This window comes from Tripterygium wilfordii, chromosome 13 (genome assembly GCF_013401445.1).
Source record: "Tripterygium wilfordii isolate XIE 37 chromosome 13, ASM1340144v1, whole genome shotgun sequence".
Lineage (NCBI taxonomy): Eukaryota > Viridiplantae > Streptophyta > Magnoliopsida > Celastrales > Celastraceae > Tripterygium > Tripterygium wilfordii.
In genome coordinates this window covers 812,501-836,614 of record NC_052244.1, presented here as the reverse complement: position 1 = coordinate 836,614, position 24,114 = coordinate 812,501, and the positions used below count along the sequence as shown (strand labels likewise).

At 37.7% G+C, this 24,114-nt stretch overlaps 3 protein-coding genes across 5 annotated transcripts; 1 reads left to right on the top strand and 2 right to left on the bottom strand.

The window, feature by feature from the left end:
- Positions 1 to 77: 77 nt before the first annotated feature.
- On the bottom strand, positions 78 to 3,197 carry LOC120013813 (PHD finger protein ALFIN-LIKE 1-like). The gene is made up of 5 exons (XM_038865752.1): positions 2,964 to 3,197; positions 2,821 to 2,853; positions 2,095 to 2,317; positions 1,428 to 1,548; positions 78 to 637 (listed from the first exon to the last, which is right to left on the bottom strand). Exons 1-5 carry the CDS (start codon positions 3,046 to 3,048, stop codon positions 392 to 394), a joined length of 708 nt encoding a protein of 235 aa, XP_038721680.1. The 5' UTR covers positions 3,049 to 3,197; the 3' UTR covers positions 78 to 391.
- A 798-nt stretch (positions 3,198 to 3,995) lies between these two features.
- Positions 3,996 to 8,607, bottom strand: LOC120013812 (dnaJ homolog subfamily B member 1). The gene is made up of 3 exons (XM_038865750.1): positions 8,323 to 8,607; positions 7,804 to 8,225; positions 3,996 to 4,781 (listed from the first exon to the last, which is right to left on the bottom strand). Exons 1-3 carry the CDS (start codon positions 8,485 to 8,487, stop codon positions 4,343 to 4,345), a joined length of 1,026 nt encoding a protein of 341 aa, XP_038721678.1. The 5' UTR covers positions 8,488 to 8,607; the 3' UTR covers positions 3,996 to 4,342.
- A 106-nt stretch (positions 8,608 to 8,713) lies between these two features.
- LOC120013811 (CTD small phosphatase-like protein 2) lies at positions 8,714 to 23,776 on the top strand. Of its 3 annotated transcripts, none has more exons than XM_038865747.1 (5): positions 8,714 to 9,072; positions 9,459 to 9,580; positions 9,672 to 9,753; positions 23,286 to 23,424; positions 23,529 to 23,776. In XM_038865747.1, the coding sequence occupies exons 1-5, from the start codon at positions 8,903 to 8,905 to the stop codon at positions 23,571 to 23,573; spliced, it is 558 nt and encodes a 185-aa protein (XP_038721675.1). In that variant the 5' UTR covers positions 8,714 to 8,902; the 3' UTR covers positions 23,574 to 23,776. The 3 variants fall into 3 exon arrangements, with proteins under 3 accessions (XP_038721675.1, XP_038721676.1, XP_038721677.1); XM_038865748.1 differs by having other exon boundaries at positions 8,726 to 9,066; positions 9,460 to 9,580; XM_038865749.1 differs by lacking the exon at positions 8,714 to 9,072 and adding an exon at positions 9,092 to 9,224 and having other exon boundaries at positions 9,460 to 9,580.
- Positions 23,777 to 24,114: the final 338 nt, after the last annotated feature.

Sequence of the window (24,114 nt, the reverse complement as noted above, 5' to 3'; positions counted from 1 at the left end):
AGCATAGGTCATCTTGAAAAACATAGGATCGCTAAGAGGAGCTAAAGAAATCAATATATATTCAGCACACTTCGAAAGGGAGTCGAGATCATCAAGAAAACTAGTGGAAAAAACATCATCCTGCAGTTAAATTACTATGGAAGTTATAAAATAACTGTAATTATACAGATATACTTCGTCTATATGATAAAGTAAGATACTCTAAGACACAAGTTGGCATACAGAACGATTTTGCAGGGAATCACGCGAATTCCGACCTCTTAGACGCAATCCCTCAAAAGTGAATGATCTAACATATGAGCTAAATAGAACTGTGATGTTCCAGCTTCACATTTGCAGCAACAGAAGAAATGCTCTCTGTTCCCTTCAGTTATGACTCTGATAGCCAGTACTATCTGCCCTTCTTCACGCAAGACGGGCATTTGTATTGCTTAATACTCTCAGCCTTAGCAGGTGTTATCTTCACACACTTTCCATGGTACCATCTTTCACAGATGTCACAGCCAATCCAAAACTCATCTGCATTGTAGTTTCCACCACAGCTCCCGCAGAAGGTTTCACTTTGCTCATCTTCATCATCCTCGTAAATCTCATCTGTGAGCCTAGGGTTGGTTTTCACTTGGCCATCACTTGACCTCTGCATAGAATAACAAAAGTCATTGGCTCGGGAAAGAGGCATGCTTTAGATAATACTCATATACAGCAGATCTAGAGATAGATTATGGAAAAGGGCAAAAGACTGAAGAAAAAGATTTCTTCCGTCACTGAGAAAATCCAATGCTCCAAGATAACGTTAATATTCTAAGCCCCAATAATTGTACTATGCTAACCTCATTAGAATTGTAACACTAACCAAAATTGCCATGCAACTCACTTAACTATTATTCCCTTTACAGACTTTTCTTTCTCTTCCTGATTTGAAGTTTTATTTCATAACCAGATCCTCACATTCTAGTAGATGATAAAAACTTCTAGATTGAGGTTTCTCTCATTTTTTACTTTTCCCATTTTCTTTCTCTTTAGGAAAAATGAGATTGAGTTGAAACCCTAGAGGGGTATTTGCATATACAGCTGGTTCAATTTATACTTGGTTAGTGTCATTTTACATATAAGATCTTAAAACCAACTAATAGAATCCAGAATTCCAGACCACTAACATTTTCTTGACTGCAATTATCATCTTCTATGGAACAAACAGGGATTGAGTTTGAAAACCTTGGGGATTTGGGTGTCCATAGATGATGGAACCAGTTCAATTTAAACTTAGTCAGTGTTACTCTATGTAAAATCAAAACACTGTGCAATAGAATCCAGGTAACTAATAATCATTTTAGACAAGTAATTATCTTATTGTGTTAAACCTATCAGTATCAAAGCTTCTATGGTTCCCAAATATTACTCAGAGAAACGAGTTTGTTTGATCAAACCTTCAAGCTACCCTTAGATTTGCTTCCACTGCCCATGGTTGGTTTATCCTTTATAGGCTTCCTTTCCGTCACAACCTCAAAGACAGTAGGCTGATCATTGATCAAGCTAAATAATCGTTTCCTGTAAAGCCATGTTACAACAAGAATTTAAAAAGCATGCCATAACTGACACAACACTCTGTATTAAACTTTTTAAGGAAATTTAGAAAGATGAATTAAATGACATGGATATGAACAAGAAGTTGAAATTCCTCTGTAAAACAAAATTAGTTGGGCTATGAAACTATTATGAGAGTGAAGAGCTAAAATAAGGAGACTTGACCCGATTTCGAGAAAAGCTTGTTCTTTTTATATGGCATTCAGAAGTGATATATGAATTTGATTCATTAAAGAATCTGGAACACCAAATTCAGGCCATCAAAACAATTTAGTGATTTAACTAAATGCCATCAATTCAAAATTTCTAAAGCACATTTGTTGGCAAGTAAAACATCTCATTTCCTTTTCTAGGGCCCAGCAGAAAAAGATCAATGAAATCACTTGAGGCACTTCAATTTTCAATGAATTCTCAGACATGTCGCCAAAAAATGGATGGAGGACACTTGCCTACCATTGTAACCCATGATTCCGCACATGCATTCAGAAAATCAAAAGAGCTACAATATACCTTTCATTGCGGTTAAGACGGGCACCAAAGTAGAAAGCAACAGAAAGCAACCAAGAATCACTATGTACAGCGACCAATGAAAGCCAATCTTTGCGTTGCATGCCATCTCTAGCAAAATTAATCCCAAGTGCAGGTTCAGGAAGCTCTGGAGGAACTTCTTCTGCCGGCAGAGTTACCTCCCAGGTTTCGTTTGGATGTCCATACAGACACAGATTATCCTTTTCTATACCATTAATGACAAATGGAAACGATACTAGAATCAACCAATCAATACAAAAACCAAAGCAGTATGTACTATGTAGTACTCGAGAAAACAGGGGAATATCAGATGAATGAAAAAACTAAGATTTCCACTTGCTTCACTTCACAAAAACCATGTTAATTCACCCAGCCAAAATTTCTAGAAGTCACTTAATTAAAAGTCTAGTGATATCACTACAAAATGGATTTGAAAGGTTACTCATTTTCTATAAATTTCATCCCCAACTCTAGATTCAACTTTAACTAGAGAAGCAATACCACTGAAATTTACAAATATACATAAATATAATCCGCCAATTCTAATCATGAGACAACAATATTGTTCAAAATGCACACGAAATATTCAAATTACTTTCCACCCCTCACTGGCATCTGAAACTCGGAAGCCAACAAATTTTCCACGCAAACCTAACCCTATAAACTAAAAAAGAAATTTCGATCTACAATTACATGATCAGGAATTACCTGGATCGCAGAGTCCGTAAAATTCATCGACATCTGAAAGAATTACAAAAACAACAACAACAACGTCTAGGTCATACATCCAAAGAACAGAAATTGAGAGAGACAGATAGAAAATAGACAGAGGAAATAGACAGAGGCTTTACTGTGAGTTAACGCGCGAACAACACCGGCTCTTCTGCCATTATAATCTTTGAAGATCTCCTCTACGGCTCGAGGACTCGAGGCCATTTCAATAACAACTTATTGAAGATCCGTAATAGGATTTAGAATTAACAGAAAAACGACTGTATTTTGCGGACAATTACGACCTGTGGAGAAAAAACGGTGAGACCATGATGATGGATCGAGGAGAAAGAAAGAAACAGATACACAAGTCAGCGAGAAAACCGAAACAGAACGGAGTATATAGATGGTAGGGTTCGGGGGTCCTGACCCGGATCCATGCCTGTTTATTCTACAAATATCCATACCCGTATTGTTACGGGTTTAAAAAAAGGTGAATATCGGGTAGGGTTTTTTTAACCCTAATTTCGGGTATAATTTTTTTCAATAGATCTTACCCTAATTTTAGATTTTTTTTAATTTAAATTTTATAAGCTTTTAAGTTTGGGTTACAGTCGAGTCATCAATAGGTGTATAGACTTGTATTTAGACCCAATTAATCAAGTTCATATTTGGATCAATTTTGTGCCTAAATCTGATCCATTAATTGCACTACATTTTGACTCAACTTTTATTTAAAAAATCTCTTACCGGACATATGACAAGTTTTTTTGTTTTGCTTTAATATGTGTAGAGAATAATTAATTTCCAAACAGTATAGGAATTTTTATGCATACGGATTGAGCTTCATATTGAATGTTCAAAAGACAAGAACAAACTTGTATGATATCGTTTTCGATTAAAAAAGAATAATTATTTTTTCAATCTTCTATAATAAGTGTGTAAACGAGCCGGGCTATTCATGAGGTGTGTGTATACGGGCCGAGCTATTGTGAGCCACTCGCTAGCAGCCCATTAAACGAAAAAAATATCTCTATGATTTTCTTGTCCAGAGAAACAAACAATACCTCTGCATCATCAGATATCGTCTTTCTCCTGGCACACCAAGTAAATAAAATGAGCATAAGCTAAAAGAGATGCTTTCTTATGAAATAATAATAGAGGCAATCACCTGACAAAACACAACATTATATTACACTGGGCAGATGTGTTCTTATTTCTGAAACATGAAAAGCTGTGAACAATCATCCATCCTTCTCTACTCTTGCCAGTTTGGAATACAAATAAACAATGCTAAACTCCTCCTTGGCCTAAATCAGGGGGGGGAATAGTAAAAGAGACAAGGAGTAAAATAAAAATTTAATTCGCTCTCAAATAATTGACATGAGGGTCTTTGATTCCAAAGCAAATGCATTTCCTTACCAGAATAAAACAAACAGGGAGAAAAGGGAAAGAGAGAAAAAACCAAGGTTACACAAGTTCAGGAGATGGTAGGGAGGGAGCGCTGCCACCGGTTTTTCTATGATGATATTAACCGCTTGATGCCACTTTTCTGCTCTGCAGTAAGCTTGCTAGGAAACTTGATGTTAAACTTGATTCTCAGGTTGCCTTTTCTGGTTGGTTCCTTGGGGATGGGCATCCCTTCACCTTTAATAACTTCTTCATAGGTTGGACTGATAACAGAGTTGATGGAGATTGTAAGATTCCGCCCATCGAGGGTTGTCACCTGTGCAGTGTAGCCCGTCAGAGCTTCCACCAGAGAGATCTTCTGGGTGACAATAAGATCATTGCCATCCCTCTTGAAGACGCCATGAGGCTTCTCGTCTATGATAAAGACTAGATCTGACGGTATAACCCCTCGTTGTTCATTTCCCTTCTCTGGGAAAGTAATTTTTGTCCCTTTCTTCCAACCAGGCTTGATTTCAATTGTAAGAATCTCTTCCACTGTGGTAGGTCTCCTACACAACAAAATAATGGAAAATACTTACAAGTCAAAACAAGTATTCTAATGAATTCTGTCAGCACCAAATATTTTAACCGCACATGAGCTTTTAGATTATGCAGTTATGCATTTTAGCAAATACTACGAATTTGAACATTAGAACTATGAATCAAAATGCCACACCAAAAACAAGTAGTAGCTTCCCTTCCATGGCATAATAATCAAGCAGAAGATAAAAAGGTGGAGGGGAGGAAACAATAGTAGATGGAAATGATGGATCTATGCATGTTCAGTTTTCTGAACCTTGTCATAACCTTATTTATTTTACGCCAAAGGTTTAATAAAACTACTACAAGTCTTATCAACACAACGTCCTATGTCAAATCTACTTTACTTTTAATATAGAAACTAAAAACATTGTCTGGATGAAAGACTTCCCTCTTTTTTCTTTTCTTTTTTCCTATCCACTGCATTCTTCTACCACCTCCCCACATCTGCTAACTTAAGACACAAAATAGTTGCAAAGTTGAAAATCAACGTTTCTGCACAGATTCCATTCTTTTCAACCCAGTTGACCAGCATATGAAATTATTTTACTCCTAAATTGATAGCCAGAAGCCAAACAAGCAGTTCACCTAGAATTCTAGAAACTCAATGGACACAATAGAAGATGTGAGACATCTTAGTTTCTGCATTACACGGTGAGATATCTAGAAATATCAAGAAGCCTTAGAAATTCAATACAACAAACCAGGATGATTAACACATAATGAAGAATTGAATAGAACCAACCTTCTTGACTTCAGAAAAGAGGACCAAGCATAGACTTCATTTAGCTTCTTCATTGGAAACAAAATACCCACGCCAAACAATACATTATTTACTTTTAGATACCAAACACCAAACCACGCAAAAAAACTTCAGATGCTTTCTCCCATAGTAACACATATATCATAATGCAGATAATTATTCCCCAAATCACCCTTAAAAACAACGTATTCATATGCCTCCCCAAATGAGACATAGCATCTTACTTGTCTAAATTGATTCCTGAGGAATAACCATATATAAATGTCCTGTTCTGCTTTAATTGAGAACAAACAAAAACATTCTTCTCTACCATTACGGCATTACCGCATAAGTAGCAGTGCAATTGAATTATGAAAATTTTGTTGCCTTTGAGCTCATCCCATAAGCTGGCATGTTCATGTGAACAGGAATATGTATTTTAGATGTCGTTTAATCTTACGGCTTCGAAATTTCCATAAGTGAAGCCCATTTCCGACGTCAATAGTAAATGCGCAACTATTTACTAAAGTAGGTGCACCATATACAGGAACCATAACAACTGCAAGAGCCAATCAGCAGTATGATAAATGATACATTCTTCCTGTATTTATGGCACTATACAATACCATAAATTGGACAACGTGTTTTGAGTTTGCAAACAATAACACTTACAAACCCAAAATACTGACCAGATTAAAACCTTTAAGAATGGAAATCAATTTAATGCAATTAAATTAACATCCAAATAAAGCATATACGATATTCTTGGGTATAAAGTTTAATGTCCTATACTGGAGGAGTTCATCCCTAAAACAAGTAAACAACAACTAATATAAATGCCTCAATACAAAGATTGGATATTATTAACAGAGGGCAAGGAAACTTCCATCATTATTCATTACTTTCATACTGTTTCTAAACAAGTAATTACATACAGATATCATGTTCTCTTAAAAGACGTACTCGGACAAGGCCAGTCAATTGGGTCCCATGAAGCCCAACCTTGGAGAGGTTCCACATTGTCAAGAAAGAAACAGTAAGTCAAAGTTCAAGACAAAATAGTAAGTTTCTAATACTATATCAATCAGATCGAGTTGAAGGATCACAAAAGGACAATAGCAGCCCAAAGGTGGCAACGTCGAGATAGCCACATATTAACATTTAACATTTAGGCCCATGTAGCTTACCCCAAACTTTAGGCTCGGTTGATGATGATGATTTAGGCTCAACGGGGAAATGCTGGAAAGGAGGAGTTTCAAAGAAAAGCATATGGAAGCCTAAAAATTGCGACTGGAGTTGTTCTTTAGGCTCTTTCAAGTTGGCATCCCTCTTGTGACTAACTTGAATGCATGGAAGACTGGAATAAAAAACTCTGAAGGCATTGGATTCTGTTTGCGATCTATTTTAGTTTATTTGGTTAAAGAATTTTGCCTTGATATGAGTAAAACAGTTTAATTTGATGATAGTGGATGTAATGGATATAATTTATTTGTCTTGATGTGCTTGAATGCACCCTCTAGATGCCTATTTGAGAGTGTTTTTTCCCTTTCCATCAGAAAACGGAATAGTTCTTCTGCTAGTTCAAATGGCAATGATTTAAAAGCTTGCCACCATCAACTGACTTATGAAAGATGATGAGATAAACCTACAAAGGATGCACATACAACATAAAAGAAAGATTGCAATAATCAGCTACAAACGAGGATAATTCCAAAAAGGTTAGCCATTACCCTGATGCACCTCTTTAGCAATACTTATGGCAAAACTATCATCCAGAGAGTCATGATATATATGAACACATAAAAACTGCATGGTAATCGAAAAAATATATGCAATACATTACATTCAAAATACGACCATAAAATAATCTAAACAAATCAGTACATTGTATTTGTATTGCGTCGTGAAAAAGATACACTGCAATGTCAAAAATTAACAATGAAGTATAAACAATCTCAACACAACAATCACCCAATCAGAAAGTCATATAGTATTCCAAATTATGAGAAATAAGAAAATCACATCGAGTATTTCTATATAGTTTAAAACAACTCTTATTTATTTAAACCATCAAATCCCAAGCCAGAAGCAACTAAAAAAATACACACAGAGAATACTGATTTACAAAAGAACAATATAGCACAAAATATCCAATTGCAGACGTAACTTGCTTAAACCCAATGTGAATCTTGTAAAAGCTAACCTTTTTTTTTCTATGAAAACCAAAAACAGAGATGTGAAGAACCTACCCACTGGAATCAGCTACATCCCTCGAAATCTTCATCTTCTTGGTGGTACCCTTGTACAAATCCTCCAAACTACACGACAAGGTACGTTCTATAGCCGCAGCTTTTCGTAGAGGCATATTGCCGGATGCCTCTCCAGCAGCGGCTCTAAACGAACCGAAGATATCATCACCAAACATGCCTCTTGAGAACCCAGACGGGCCGGCCCGTGACCCGCCCATGTCTCCCATCCCACCAAACGGACTAGCGAACCCGAAAAACTCAGAGAAAATGTCGTCGGCATTCCTCGGGTTGAAGCGAAACGTCGTCGAACCCCCATCTCCGCCGCCAGAGAAACCGCCAGCCCCCGGAGGCGGGACCTGGCCCTTCAACCCCTCCTCACCGAACTGATCATATACCGCTCTCTTTTGGGGATCACTCAAAACCTGTACTTCCCAAAACAATAACGCAATCAACATGAAAATTGAGATTACCCCAACACGATTAAGATTAGGAAAAGAAAGAGAAAGGTTAAAATCATACATCGTAGGCCTCGGAGATTTGTTTGAATTTAGCCTCGGCGTCTTTCTTGTTGTTAGGGTTTTTGTCAGGATGCCACTTCATGGCGAGCTTTCGATAAGCCTTTTTCAAATCATCATCTTTGGCATTCCGGTCCACCTGTAGAACCTTGTAGTAATCTACGCCCATAGCTGCTGTTTTCTTCTCCTTCGCTTATTCTTCTGCCGTTCTGCGGCTGCGTGACAGGGTGACTGAGCTAATCAACGGAGCCTTTTCAGGTGCTGCTGACTGCTGAGTGACGATGCGGATTGAGTTATGGGTCCAAGCCCACGAAGACAAAGTTTCCTTGTTAGTTGTAAGTTTATGGGCTTCATAAGTTATGGGTCCAAGCCCACGAAGACAAAGTTTCATGGGCAGTTCCAGATAAATGTGGGCTTGGAAGGTGGGCTTTAATAACGGAAAGGGAATAAAGAGAAGGCGCGCAGTGTGCGTCTGTGTAGATAGAGCATAGATCTGAAGGGCGAGCGCCATTTGAATTGTTCGAGCGTAGTTCGAATTGAATGGTGGAGCAGGGAGAGGTGTGCGTGTCGCAATCGTTGCAGTTATGGAGAGGTACGATCGATTGGTTCTCTTTTTTTCTCCGATCGTTCGGCAGATCCTGAGAGGCGCACCTTCGATGGCGCAGGTTCTGTTGTCTTATATCGGATTTAGGGATCCTCTTCTTGCTTCCTCCTCTCCCTCTTCCAAGCCTCTTCCCGAAGATTCACGGTATATGCTATGATGATTCTTTTCCGTTTTAGTTCTGATATTTGAGTTTCGTAGTTAGATTTGTGTGTATAATAGAGAATACCGGAGTAACCGAGTAAGAGAGCAGGTTTTCTGAGACAGATTTGATAATGGATGGATAAGTAAGTGATTGGAAAGAGGTTGGTCCGTTTGCAGATTCTTGAATGCCTTTAGAGCTGGAAATTTCGCAGTTATGATTTCTTGTGAACTATATTTGTGCTTGATTGGGATATAATAACTCACGTATGGAGTGGTTCAATGGCATAGATATTTCGCAACCGATGACTTTCTGCTACATTAAAGCCTTCTTCTAGTTTTGAAGGGACGGCCTCTGAATATAACACTACACAGTGACTAAAGTACTCTTGTTAACAGGAATGCGAAGGAAAACCGAAGATAAATCTTGTAACAGTGTTTGAAAGACCTGGTTTGCTGGAGTTCTTGAAACAGATTGGTGAATTTTCAGATCTTGTTATGTTCACAGCTGGACTCGAAGGTTTGATGCTTTATCATCATTTCATGCTCTCTTCATTTATTCTTTTCTCTTCTCTGTTCTTTTTGTTCATTGTCTTCGGATGACAATGCAGGTTATGCTAAACAACTTGTTGATAGGATAGACATGGATAACCAATTTAAACTTCTTCTTTATCGTCCTTCAACTGTTAGCACGTAAGTACTGCTTCTACTTAATGGTAAACTAATTTATTTAGCTTTTTTTTTTTTTTAACTTAAACTAGCCTTTTGACTGCTAAAGGTTTTGGCACACAAATGCACCAGTGTGGGTTGTTTTACTTTGAGGACATCTCTAAGGTCTCAAGTGATATCTCAATCTACAATTATACATGCGCATAGACATGGCATTAATTAATTTTTAGAGAAGTGTGATGTTTGATGCTATACTAATGGTCATATCTTCTGGAGGAATGCGGTCGAATTTTAGGATTTTGCATGATTGTATTCTTTGGTCTCGTTTCAAAAACAATGTGTTTTAATTTCATTGAAGGATGAAGGATTAACTACCTGAGTTTGCTTAGTTTAAGCCGCTGCTATAGATTGGTTGTTTTTTGTTCTGTCATTGGACTTAGATGCACGCTTGATAACTTTTGTGCCAAACAACTAGTCAGGTCTGGAACATCTAATGCTATTTGCACCAATAGGATGCAACATGGGGTTTTCTGCATAACTAGTGGCAGGCCTCTCAGTCGGAAATGAAGGTAGGAGTAGTTCGAGCGATGAATTAAATAACAACATCTCCTTAATTGTTGCTGGGGGTGGAATTGGTTATGGAAAAAAAAACTGTTGAACAACACCATTGTTAGTGCTGGGGTTTTGGTTCTCTTGTGGTAATTAGCTTGCTGGTGGTGAATAAGAGGGATGATATGGCTTTTATTTTTGGAAGGATAGAAGAGATTATGAGGTCATACATCGACTGTGATGTTCTTACTATAGAAGTTGGTCCAGCTTTTAAAGAAGCTGTTGGCATGGAACTTATCTATAGGATTATTGGGAAAAAGGGTAATGGGTAATGGGGGGGATTAAATTAGTAGATACATGAAGTATACAGTATTAAAGAGATGGTTTCTGGATGCATTATTAAGTAGGACTTGAACATTTTTGAGAGCCTAAAACCCTGTATGTGCAAATGCAATGGTGCGTCCTGTATTTTAGTGGATTAGTTATCTTATTAGTTTATATTATGTCATTTAATTGAATCACGATAGGAATACAGTTGGGATTTGCATTAAATTATGTACTAATGAACTCACAAGATCTTGTCGGCTTGTCTTTTGCCCATGACATTTTCTTAGTTGATGAGGGGTGATCTGTCTTGATGTGGAAGTTGTAGTAACCGGTTTTCGTCCGGCCAAAAACAAAATACAAAAATAAAAAATAGAAAAAAACAAAAAAAAGAAGAAACAAAAAAAACAATAAAACAAAATGATAAGGTGGTGGAAAAAAAGAAAAGAAGAGAAAAAGGGGAGTGAAATCGGTGGAAAAGAAGAAAAGGGGGAGAAAGAAGAAAAAAGGGGAGACGTGGGGCAGAGTAGGAGAAAAGAAAGAGAAAAAAATAAATTAGAGAGAGGTGGCGTGAGAGAGTGGAGAAAAAAGAGGAAAAAAAATAAAAAGAAAGAAGAGGAGAGAAGAAGTGGCAGGATTTAAGGAGGAAAAGAAATAAAAAAAGGGGAGGTCAAAGGAAAAGAAGAAAGGCCAAAGGAAAGAGAAGAAAAGGAAGAGAAGAAGGAGTTTGATTCTTTTCGGTTTTGTTCTTCCGGGAAGGTAATAGATCCACTCATATTTGACACTTCTTGTTCCATTTCACTATTTATGTTCCTGTAGTTCTACTTTGCATCTCTTTATTTCTGATTCCTTGGATCTGGCTTTCTTTCTTTGGATTTGATTGTTGAAGGTTTATGTCCTTGTTTGCTCACTATTGAAATAAGGTTTTTACTCACTTATGTTGGTCCGGCTGTAACATATGTTCTTTGAATGTTGTGATGTATTGGGTATATATACAAGTTTATATATATATATATATATATATATATATATATATATATGTGTGTGTGTGTGTATGTATATGTATATATGCTTGGTTTTTGATATTTTATTTGTGTTTGTATATATACCGGTTCATATGTGCTTATATATATGTGTTCATATGTGTTTATATATGTATATACGGTGTGTGTATATATATAGTGCAGGTGTGTATATATATATATATGGCATGTGTATTTGTGTGTATATGCGTACAGTACGTGTATATATACTATGGTATATATCTATGTGTTTGGTCTACAGTGTATATATATATGTTGTGTGTGTGTGGGTATGTGCGTACAATAGGTGTGTGTATATTTGTGTGCAGATGGTGTATATATATATATATATATATATATATATCTGTAGGTGCGTATATATATATATATATGTGTGTGTGGTGTATATATATATGTGTGTGGTGTGTGTGTGTATATATACAGGGTGTGCACATATATATTTTATTTGTGTTTGTATATATGTGTTTGTGTATGCATGTCTATAATATATATATAGAATTAATTTGATTTGAGTTTTTATGATTATTGAGCACCATTTAACCCTCCATTCTTGTGTTTGTGTTTGTTGGGCTTGGATCGGGCTTGTGACCGCATGGGCCGAAGGGCAACTTAGAGGATTTGGGCCGGATTTGAGCAATGGGTCTCGTGGGCAACATCCCAATTGTTGTATAATATTTTATATTTTTCTTGTGTACATAATTGTAAAGAGTAAGCCTTGTAATAGGATAAAAAATAGTGGATGTAAAAATAGAAATGCATACATAAATATGTTAGGGTGTTAGAGGCATATAGATATTAGGAGATGATTTTGTGAATGATGATTGAATTAGAATGCATGCTTAGGACTTTGATTTCTCACATTATGCCATGTCTTAGATGCATGTTAGGATTGTTTGAATGCCATGAAAATAAATGCAATGCGTTAGTCATTTGATTTCTCACATTATGTCATGTCTTAGATGCATGTTAGGATTGTTTGAATGCCATAAAAATAAATGCAATGCGTTAGTCATTGGATTAATCCAAGCCGTCTAACATTAATAAAACACATCAAGATTAAATTATGGAATCCTTATGTTTTCTTTAAATACCAAAGAGCCTTCAAGATATTGGGGTTCCATTGGCATTCATTGAAAACATTTGGATTTCGTGAATCCTGAAAGCAAATGTGTTTTTAGGGATTAGGAGAATTTATTTACGGACTCAACGGTGGGTTTAAAGATATTTGACCCATTCAATGAGCCATAAATAGATTCTTTCTTTTCTCATGAAGAACATAATTGTAAGTAAGACTTAAATTGAATATTCCTTGATTGTGGGCCCTTTTGGTACATCAACCAAGTCCTCAAGAGTCCCTTCTTCCCAAATATCCAAACTCACTCCAAGTGCTACCTTATCCAATCTTTGGCCAAGCCGGGAATGGCCCCAATGATCCCGTGCAACCCCTTTTTTTTCAAATATCCAAACCCACTCCAAGTGGTGTTTTCTCCAATCCTTGGCCAAGCCGGGAATGGCCACAAATGATCCCGTGCACCTTGTTGTCCAAACCACTCCAAGTGGTTTTTTTTTCATTACCTTCCAATAAGATCCATCAAAATGGGATTTTCAAAAACAAATCAAAGCCAAATGGGAAAACATTCAAAGGTAACCGTTTTCGGGAGTTGTGGGGTGCCTAACACCTTCCCCATGCTCAATAGACCCCCTTGCCCATTTTTCTCGTAGACCAGAACGGATGTCCAATTGCATCCTAAAAATCAATTGGTGGCGTCTTCATTGTTTTTCAAACCGGTTGCTTCAGCTGGCGACTTCACTGGGGAATGCTTTATCGTACCAAAGGGGTCGGGCCTTGTTGTCTCGGTGTTTTCCTATTTGGTTGATTTGTTTATTTTGTTGAACATATTTTTTCCAACATTTTGAGGAATCTAATGTGTTTGTTCATGATTGTAGATAAAATGACAGGTTTTTGTTTTCATGAAATTTGAGTGTTTATTGAGGATATGGTATGATTCCCCCGCACACACATCACTATTCACATGCACACAAATGGCCCATAAAAACCGGGTCCTACTAGTGATTAGTGAGGGTTGATCTTTGCTTTTGATGGATTTTGTCCTCACGTAAGCAAGGAAAGACATCCTCCTGGATTGACGTCCCTTCAAGATATTGGGGGATGGGTTCCACTTCCAGATATGGGGTGTGAACTAACCTGATCCAGTGGCCTCTCGCGTAGCCGCGTTATAGTTAGATATGCCACCCAAATGCACATTACATAACCCTAGATCCGGTTCGAGACCTTCAGAAATTGGTAGGAACCTGATTTTGTTAGGAACAATGGGGGATTCTCCTATCCTTAACTCTATTTATTTCCTGTACATTTAAATACCATGTACCTTTATTCCTCATTTACATGTTTATATGTATTTGATACATACCTGTATGTATATATTCATCAAACCATACATGTACATCCTTTATACATTTGTCATATATGTTAGCCTAGGTTATGATCACGCACAAACATAATGGCCCATACATGTCCATATATACTTGAATACTCATATATGCCCATATATACTTGTACATCTGCTAATTATCCATACTTGTCCATATGTACTTGTACATCTGTTAATCATCCATACATGTCCATATATACTTGCATGATTGTTAATCACTCATACATGTTTATACACATCTTACACTCGTTCTTTTAATACTACCATGCATTCACTACACACATTTTTTGCATTTTGACAAACTAATAAGTTCATAGTCATGCATGAAAAAAAAAAAATGAAAAAAAAAGAAACCATTTCACTCATGTCATTGCCATCCTTATTACACAAGATTACAGTTGTGCATTGCTCAAACAATGAAAAATGAACAGCAAAAAATACTGGTGCAGTTTTTGAGGAAATTGACTCTTAATTTTCTTGTTGATGGGGTTGGAATGGATCATTCTTTGTCTGATTCTGAAGAGATTCATGTTTTGGCTATCGATGACAGCCTTGTTGATAGAATAGTTTGCTCAAGATTACTTCCTGTAAAGTGACTGCGGTGGATAGTGGAATAAGAGTACTTCAGTTTCTGGGTTTAAACGAGGAGAATAATTGTTCTGTTGGGTTTGATAGTTTGAAGGTGGATCTGATCATCACCAACTACTGTATGCCTGGAGTGACAAGATATGAGTTGTTGAAGAAAATCAAGGGATCGTTTGCCTTGAGAGAGATTCCGGTGTTAATCATGTCATTTGAGAGTAATCATGTCATCTGAGACCGTAGTGGCTCGAATTGACAGATGCTTGGGAGGAGGAGCAGAGGAATCTATTGTAAAGCCAGTGAAGTTGTCAGATATGAAGCGCTTGAAAGATTACATGACCAAAGACGGAAACCAAGAGGGATGCATCAACAACAAGAGAGAGCTTCCAGAGACTTGTGATCTATGTTCATCATCACTGTCATCTTCTACTCTCAGCTCTCCGCCCCCATAGCTGTCAGATTCTCCGTCACTACCATCATCACCATTAGAGCCGTGTTCTCTACCACTGTTGGAATCTCCTATCAGACGGTTTAAAAGATCCCACTTGGATTAGGTCTTGACCGTCCGTTATGTACCCTGTCTCATTGTGCAAATATTCATAATTTCTCGGGGAGTGCGAAAGTTTTTTTTATTATTCTATTTTATTTTTATTTGAGTTGAAAAAAAAAAAGAAAAGAGAAAAAAAAAAAAAAAAGTTTGTCGGGAAATGAATAGTTGAGTGTGACAGTTTTGTTTTTATTATTATCTATTTGAAAAAAAAAAAAAAAAAAAAAAAAAAAAAGAAAGAAAAAGTTTGTCGGGAAATGAATAGTTGAGTGTGACAGTTTTGTTTTTATTATTATCTATTTGAAGAAAAAAAAAAGAAAAAAAAAAAGTTTGTCCTCAAGCGGGAAATGAATAGTTGAGTGTGATAGTTTTGTTTTTTATTATCATCTAGTTGAAAAAAAGAAGGAAGAAAAGAGTTGTCCTCAAGCGGGAAAATAACAGTGGATGGTGACAGTAAAGTAAGTACTGATGTGACAGGCACCGCAAATGTCTTCGTATATGCAGAGCCATTTCCGTCTTCATCTCCATCTCAATTGCAAAAGCGTGTTTTCTCTCTGAGCTATCTTCATCACCATCTCCATCTCCATCTTCATCTCAATCATTCCTGACAAAAGTGTGTTCTCTCACAAAGATCAAGAGCTATGCCGAGACGCACGCGCACCATCGCCTCAAGATTACAGTCCAGGCTTGCGTTGTTCAACAAAGCTGAAATTATTCCTGAATGTAGAATCGACGAAACGGTACAGCGAGAAGCACTCAACAAATGGGCGATGCGCTACTTGAGGGAGCATTCCTTGCTGTTTCTAGTAGACCCAGATCCAGAAAATGACTTACTGGTGTATCCTCAGATCGTTCGCTCCTTCTATCACACTCTCATCGAGCTACCACGAAGTGAGCGGACTAGGAATCAATTGGTTTATCAGGTCATTCTAGGTGGTATAAAAGTTCAATTCACGACAGCAGATCTGTGTTGCTGCTTGGGATATCCACCAGTAGATGATAAGCCCACTGGATCTCGACAACCGATCTGTGCGTCAAAGCAGAAAATTGTTGATGATATGTGTGGAGGAAAAAAGAATAGGCACAGCAACGCTACACTTCGTGCTTACTTGCCTTCAAAGATGTGGTTGCTGGATGATGCTGTCAGGAAAAATCTGTGCCCTATTAGCCATGAGCAAGAACGACGAGGAACATTCTTGTCAGCCTTATACTCTATGTATAAAGGGCAGTGGTTTGATATTGGGAAGATCTATCTGGCCATTATCTTCAAAGCCAAGGATTTTGTCGAGAGGAAGCCAACAAAGGCAGGGAAGTTATTTTTCCCACGGCTTATCACAAGATTGCTTTTGTTCAAAAGCATTCGACCTCCTCGGCCTCAAGCATCTTTGGGATATCAGGTCACCATGCTAGAAAGAAGGACATGGCTTCAGAGCATCAACCATTTGAAAACAACTTCTGCTGGAAAGAAGCAGACCCAAGAGTGTCCCTCAGCATCACCACCTGGTGATTCCTCATCAGTAATTGCAGCATCTCCACAATCAGATCGCATGCGTGCAGCGATAGCCCGGCTAGAGATGGGGCTACAAACACTAGAAGATGGACAGCACAGGCTGGAGCACATGTTGGTAGCAGTCATGGATATGATACGGAAGTGAAAACATAGCAATCCAACAGTCAGAAATTTTGGGGAGTTATGTGAGCAGTTTGAGGAATTCCATGTTGCTATTATGGGGAATGATCAAAACTTTGCTGTTAAGCCTTGCCATGTCCTTTAGGTTTTAAGTTCAACAACTGGACCAGTTTTGAATTGCCAGTCTCTATCAACAGCCTTCAAGAGTAATATCCATGTGCACTATGATCTGTGACCCAGCTCATGGCCACTGATTGGGTTTTTGTAATGAGCATGTCTTTACTTTATCTTTTGATGAATTCGCATAGTAAGGCCTTTGCATGTTCTCATGTTCCTGATGATTCTGATATGCTTATCATACACAAAAATCGTTGCTCATAATTCTCACATCTATTCATTTCATTTCACACATCACTTCTAAAAAATCCAAATCTCACACATTCCATTTTAACAGGACTGAAATTGATGATAATAAAAAAGATGAACCGAATGAACCAGATTTTGGGGCACCCATTAACAATGTTGAATCTGATTCCGACACTGAAGATGAATTTGAGATATCGCCAGATTAGGGGCACTTTGTAGAGGACAACTTTATCAAAGACGAATGATAAGAGCACATCGCAGGAAGGTGCGTCCTCGTTGTTTCAGAGAAGGGGATTTAGTGCTAAAGATGATTCAGCCACCTCAAAAAGATCACCGTGGGAAATGGACTCCTACCTACGAGGGACCATATGTGGTGAAGAAAGCATTCTCCGGTGGAGCGGTAATTTTGACAAAGATGGACGGAGATGATTTGCCTCACCCAGTAAATGCCGATGTTCTCAGGCGGTATTATGCGTAAAAAAAAATCCCGCTAGAGTGAAAACCCGAAAAGGCGCTCTAGGCAAAAATTAGGGACAAAAAAAAAAAAAAAAAAAAAAAAAAACGCTAGAGTGAAAACCCGAAAAGGGCGCTCTAGGCAAAAAAATCCCGCTAGAGTGAAAACCTGAAAGGGCGCTCTAGGCAAAAATTAGGGACAATAAGAAATTTTATTGAAGTGAAAACCCTTACGGGTACTTTAATTATGCTGCAAATTTCGGTTGAAGATTGTTTGAAGAAAGGAGGTTGAGACATGAGTCTGTTGGTTGTTAACTTGTCTTGCATTGACGTTGGTGCGGAGTACAAAATCGGCTTCGTAGTTGCCTGATCAGATGACAGTTATTTGAGCACGCACCCAAAACTGGGGCAGTTTTTGGGATGCTCTTTATGCTATCATTGGTTTGTTCATTAAACAGAGTAAGAAGTTTGTTGGCAGAAATGGAGGACTCAGAGACAATCTCAGACGAGTCAGATTTGATCATTGTTAATTGGATGCACACCAAAACTGGGGCAGTTTTGGTGGAATCTTTGAATTATTACATATTTCATCTTGGCATTTACATGGTTTGTCCTATCTTCCTTTGATTTCACTACATTCTTGTACATATCTTTGTCAATTGGCACCCATCCTTTTCAATAAAAATGGTGAAGAAACTCATTTCTGTAGCCTGGTCACTTGTGACATCTTTTTCCATACCCAATTCCATTCTCAATCCATATTCCAAAAGGTTTATCATTTGCATTCAGTAATTGACATGCATGGCTATACTATTGAATTTATCACTGACAAAGTTTTGACAGAAAATATGAAGAATGCATTAGGACATTACTTTTGACAGGAATTTGATTAGATTTTGGCATCCTAAGCTGGAAAGGATTTGAATAAAAGACTTGAAGCCGAGGTAAGCATTAGCAGGAAAGGGAAGATCATAATCATATGACACGCACAACCAAATGAAAAAATAAACCCAGATGAAATGGCAGCATTGAACTCAAAAGTGGGCACACGTGCAAATAAGCAAAGAGAAGGAAGAAAGATAGCTGAAGAGTTGGGTTTGGGAATGAGCGAAGGCTTTTGCTAATCAGTATAGAGAAGATGCATCGAAAATCCAGAATCAGAAGGTCAAACCCTACAAAGAAGCAGATTTGTTCTAGCAATTCGCAACTGTACGCGTGACTGAGGAGGGCACAACCTTAAGAGAGCATGCATTCACTCATTAATGAGACATTCATATTTGAGCAAAGTAGGTCATTACATGCATCATTTTTGCATATGGTTTGTCCTTTTTGTATTATGGCAGGTTTATGCAGAAGGTACAGCTTGGACGTAGTCATTCTCCTCAAATCAAAGCATATCATCTGCTCGAAACATCTTTCTGTCAAGGTGAGATTATAAAAACTCCCGAATATCTTTTCTCACAAAAAAAAAAAAAAAAAAACAAAACAAAACAAAAAACAAAAAAACAAAAAACAAAAACAAAACAAAAAACAAAAAACAAAACAAAAAAAACAAAAAAAAACAAAAAACAAAAAATCTGTTTTCAGCCAAGTCGGGAATGGCTCCAGTGATCCCGAGCAATTTTTCTCAAACAAAAAAGCATTGGCCAAGCCGGGGATGGCCCTATGATCCCGTGCACACTGTTTTTTAAATTACAAAACCCACTCCAAGTGAGATTTCATTCAAGCATTGGCCAAGCCGGGGATGGCCCTATGATCCCGTGCACATTGTCTTTTTCAATTTACAAAACCCACTCCAAGTGGGATTTCATTCAAGCATTGGCCAAGCCGGGGATGGCCCTATGATCCCGTGCACACTGTTTTTTAAATTACAAAACCCACTCCAAGTGGGATTTCATTCAAGCATTGGCCAAGCCGGGGATGGCCCTATGATCCCGTGCACATTGTCTTTTTCAATTTTCAAAAACCCACTCCAAGTGGGATTTCATTCAAGCATTGGCCAAGCCGGGGATGGCCCTATGATCCCGTGCACATTGTCTTTTTCAATTCACAAAAACCCACTCCAAGTGGGATTTCATTCAAGCATTGGCCAAGCCGGGGATGGCCCTATGATCCCGTGCACATTGTCTTTTTCAATTCACAAAAACCCACTCCAAGTGGGATTTCATTCAAGCATTGGCCAAGCCGGGGATGGCCCTATGATCCCGTGCACATTGTCTTTTTCAATTCACAAAAACCCACTCCAAGTGGGATTTCATTCAAGCATTGGCCAAGCCGGGGATGGCCCTATGATCCCGTGCACATTGTCTTTTTCAATTTACAAAAACCCACTCCAAGTGGGATTTCTTTCAAGCATTGGCCAAGCCGGGGATGGCCCTATGATCCCGTGCACATTGTCTTTTTCAATTTACAAAACCCACTCCAAGTGGGATTTCATTCAAGCATTGGCCAAGCCGGGGATGGCCCTATGATCCCGTGCACATTGTCTTTTTCAATTTACAAAACCCACTCCAAGTGGGATTTCATTCAAGCATTGGCCAAGCCGGGGATGGCCCTATGATCCCGTGCACAAATGATCCTGAGCACTTTTTCAGCCAAGCCGGGAATGGCTACAGTGATCCCGAGCATCTTTCCTTATCCTTTCCGTACGAAATTCGGTTAACTACACCTTTGTCCGCCTTTTACTTCATAAAAGACATACAAAGGGGGGCAGCTGTAGTAACCGGTTTTCGTCCGGCCAAAAACAAAATACAAAAATAAAAAATAGAAAAAAACAAAAAAAAGAAGAAACAAAAAAAACAATAAAACAAAATGATAAGGTGGTGGAAAAAAAGAAAAGAAGAGAAAAAGGGGAGTGAAATCGGTGGAAAAGAAGAAAAGGGGGAGAAAGAAGAAAAAAGGGGAGACGTGGGGCAGAGTAGGAGAAAAGAAAGAGAAAAAAATAAATTAGAGAGAGGTGGCGTGAGAGAGTGGAGAAAAAAGAGGAAAAAAAATAAAAAGAAAGAAGAGGAGAGAAGAAGTGGCAGGATTTAAGGAGGAAAAGAAATAAAAAAAGGGGAGGTCAAAGGAAAAGAAGAAAGGCCAAAGGAAAGAGAAGAAAAGGAAGAGAAGAAGGAGTTTGATTCTTTTCGGTTTTGTTCTTCCGGGAAGGTAATAGATCCACTCATATTTGACACTTCTTGTTCCATTTCACTATTTATGTTCCTGTAGTTCTACTTTGCATCTCTTTATTTCTGATTCCTTGGATCTGGCTTTCTTTCTTTGGATTTGATTGTTGAAGGTTTATGTCCTTGTTTGCTCACTATTGAAATAAGGTTTTTACTCACTTATGTTGGTCCGGCTGTAACATATGTTCTTTGAATGTTGTGATGTATTGGGTATATATACAAGTTTATATATATATATATATATATATATATATATATATATATATGTGTGTGTGTGTGTGTATGTATATGTATATATGCTTGGTTTTTGATATTTTATTTGTGTTTGTATATATACCGGTTCATATGTGCTTATATATATGTGTTCATATGTGTTTATATATGTATATACGGTGTGTGTATATATATAGTGCAGGTGTGTATATATATATATATGGCATGTGTATTTGTGTGTATATGCGTACAGTACGTGTATATATACTATGGTATATATCTATGTGTTTGGTCTACAGTGTATATATATATGTTGTGTGTGTGTGGGTATGTGCGTACAATAGGTGTGTGTATATTTGTGTGCAGATGGTGTATATATATATATATATATATATATATATATCTGTAGGTGCGTATATATATATATATGTGTGTGTGGTGTATATATATATGTGTGTGGTGTGTGTGTGTATATATACAGGGTGTGCACATATATATTTTATTTGTGTTTGTATATATGTGTTTGTGTATGCATGTCTATAATATATATATAGAATTAATTTGATTTGAGTTTTTATGATTATTGAGCACCATTTAACCCTCCATTCTTGTGTTTGTGTTTGTTGGGCTTGGATCGGGCTTGTGACCGCATGGGCCGAAGGGCAACTTAGAGGATTTGGGCCGGATTTGAGCAATGGGTCTCGTGGGCAACATCCCAATTGTTATATAATATTTTATATTTTTCTTGTGTACATAATTGTAAAGAGTAAGCCTTGTAATAGGATAAAAAATAGTGGATGTAAAAATAGAAATGCATACATAAATATGTTAGGGTGTTAGAGGCATATAGATATTAGGAGATGATTTTGTGAATGATGATTGAATTAGAATGCATGCTTAGGACTTTGATTTCTCACATTATGCCATGTCTTAGATGCATGTTAGGATTGTTTGAATGCCATGAAAATAAATGCAATGCGTTAGTCATTTGATTTCTCACATTATGTCATGTCTTAGATGCATGTTAGGATTGTTTGAATGCCATAAAAATAAATGCAATGCGTTAGTCATTGGATTAATCCAAGCCGTCTAACATTAATAAAACACATCAAGATTAAATTATGGAATCCTTATGTTTTCTTTAAATACCAAAGAGCCTTCAAGATATTGGGGTTCCATTGGCATTCATTGAAAACATTTGGATTTCGTGAATCCTGAAAGCAAATGTGTTTTTAGGGATTAGGAGAATTTATTTACGGACTCAACGGTGGGTTTAAAGATATTTGACCCATTCAATGAGCCATAAATAGATTCTTTCTTTTCTCATGAAGAACATAATTGTAAGTAAGACTTAAATTGAATATTCCTTGATTGTGGGCCCTTTTGGTACATCAACCAAGTCCTCAAGAGTCCCTTCTTCCCAAATATCCAAACTCACTCCAAGTGCTACCTTATCCAATCTTTGGCCAAGCCGGGAATGGCCCCAATGATCCCGTGCAACCCCTTTTTTTTCAAATATCCAAACCCACTCCAAGTGGTGTTTTCTCCAATCCTTGGCCAAGCCGGGAATGGCCACAAATGATCCCGTGCACCTTGTTGTCCAAACCACTCCAAGTGGTTTTTTTTTCATTACCTTCCAATAAGACCCATCAAAATGGGATTTTCAAAAACAAATCAAAGCCAAATGGGAAAACATTCAAAGGTAACCGTTTTCGGGAGTTGTGGGGTGCCTAACACCTTCCCCATGCTCAATAGACCCCCTTGCCCATTTTTCTCGTAGACCAGAACGGATGTCCAATTGCATCCTAAAAATCAATTGGTGGCGACTTCATTGTTTTTCAAACCGGTTGCTTCAGAAGTTATAAAGTATAAAGGATTTATGAACCAAAGTGTATGAAATCCGAGAAATTTGCAAGTAATCAACGAGCTTGGACTTAAAAGTTCTGAAGAGTTTCTCTGAACTCAAAAAACTAATATGTTATACAACTAGAAATGCTTTGTTTAGACGTCAGTGAGAAGTCTTGGTCTATAATAGTCTGCGCAACTATTCTTTTATGCTAGAAGCAGAGAACTAGGACGAGCTTTGCTCATGGCAACAGGTTCTCTTATCTTATCCTCCCGAGAATGAATTCATATTAAGGAGTTCGATGTGTTTCTTTTAAATTTCAAAATAATTGCTGATTCCTTATTGGCAATTTTGACAAGCTATTAACATTGCATGTATGACAGGGAACTCTGTGAACACATCAAGGACCTGTCTAGCTTGACAAAAGATCTCTGTAGAATTGTGATTGTTGATAACAACCCTCATAGTTTCTTGCTGCAACCGCTAAATGGAATCTCTGATGGACAGCCACACGATCATCAGGTAGATAGTTGTTTATAATACCAGATAGTTTGACAATTATTTCATTTCCTTTGTATTCGATATTTCTTCATGTTTGCTCATTTCCTTGTAAATTACCTGTATAGCTCTTAGAGGCCATCCTCCCACTCCTTAAGCCCCTCCCCCGGTAGAAGGATGTTAGGCCTGAACAAGAGAGATTTCACATGCCTGAGTTGTTTCAAATGCATGAAAATCCATTGTGAGAGTGCTGGATGGTAGTGATTCTGCCAGGCTCCTGAGTAGTGTATATAGTTTGGAAACATGGTCGAAGATTCAATTAACCCTGTTTATATATATATATATGGAGAGTAGGTTGTAGAGAGGATATTTGTTAAGAATCTGTTGGGCTACAAGCTGTATACAGTATAGAGACATAGGCAATTAGGCATAAGACATGTACCCAAAAGTGACTAGACCTGGTCAAGAAGGAATGGGCGTGGTGCAAACTTGGGCCGGGCTCTTGGGTATGCTTTAGTAAAGCCCAAATAATTGGGGCTTAAATATCTTCTAAACCTGGTCCTAATATGTTCGTCCAATGGCGTCCATAAGGCATTGCCAGAAAGGCAGGCCCTGCAAGCTTGCCCACAAGCCCGTCCAACGTGTAATAAAACTTGGGAAAAAAATATAAAATATCACAAATAGTTTCGGTGTTTTACATATAATATAAATTTC

Excerpts from the sequence above, each read along its gene's own strand:
- LOC120013813 (XM_038865752.1), bottom strand. The coding sequence starts at position 3,048 with ATGGCCTCGAGTCCTCGAGCCGTAGAGGAGATCTTCAAAGATTATAAT. Across the intron at positions 1,549-2,094 it reads CGTCTTAACCGCAATGAAAG|GAAACGATTATTTAGCTTGA; the intron begins GTATATTGTAGC and ends ATGGCTTTACAG. Across the intron at positions 638-1,427 it reads AATCTAAGGGTAGCTTGAAG|AGGTCAAGTGATGGCCAAGT; the intron begins GTTTGATCAAAC and ends TATTCTATGCAG.
- LOC120013812 (XM_038865750.1), bottom strand. The coding sequence starts at position 8,487 with ATGGGCGTAGATTACTACAAGGTTCTACAGGTGGACCGGAATGCCAAA. Across the intron at positions 8,226-8,322 it reads AAATCTCCGAGGCCTACGAT|GTTTTGAGTGATCCCCAAAA; the intron begins GTATGATTTTAA and ends TGGGAAGTACAG. Across the intron at positions 4,782-7,803 it reads GATGTAGCTGATTCCAGTGG|GAGACCTACCACAGTGGAAG; the intron begins GTAGGTTCTTCA and ends TTTGTTGTGTAG.
- LOC120013811 (XM_038865747.1), top strand. The coding sequence starts at position 8,903 with ATGGAGAGGTACGATCGATTGGTTCTCTTTTTTTCTCCGATCGTTCGG. Across the intron at positions 9,581-9,671 it reads GTTCACAGCTGGACTCGAAG|GTTATGCTAAACAACTTGTT; the intron begins GTTTGATGCTTT and ends ATGACAATGCAG. Across the intron at positions 9,754-23,285 it reads CGTCCTTCAACTGTTAGCAC|GGAACTCTGTGAACACATCA; the intron begins GTAAGTACTGCT and ends CATGTATGACAG.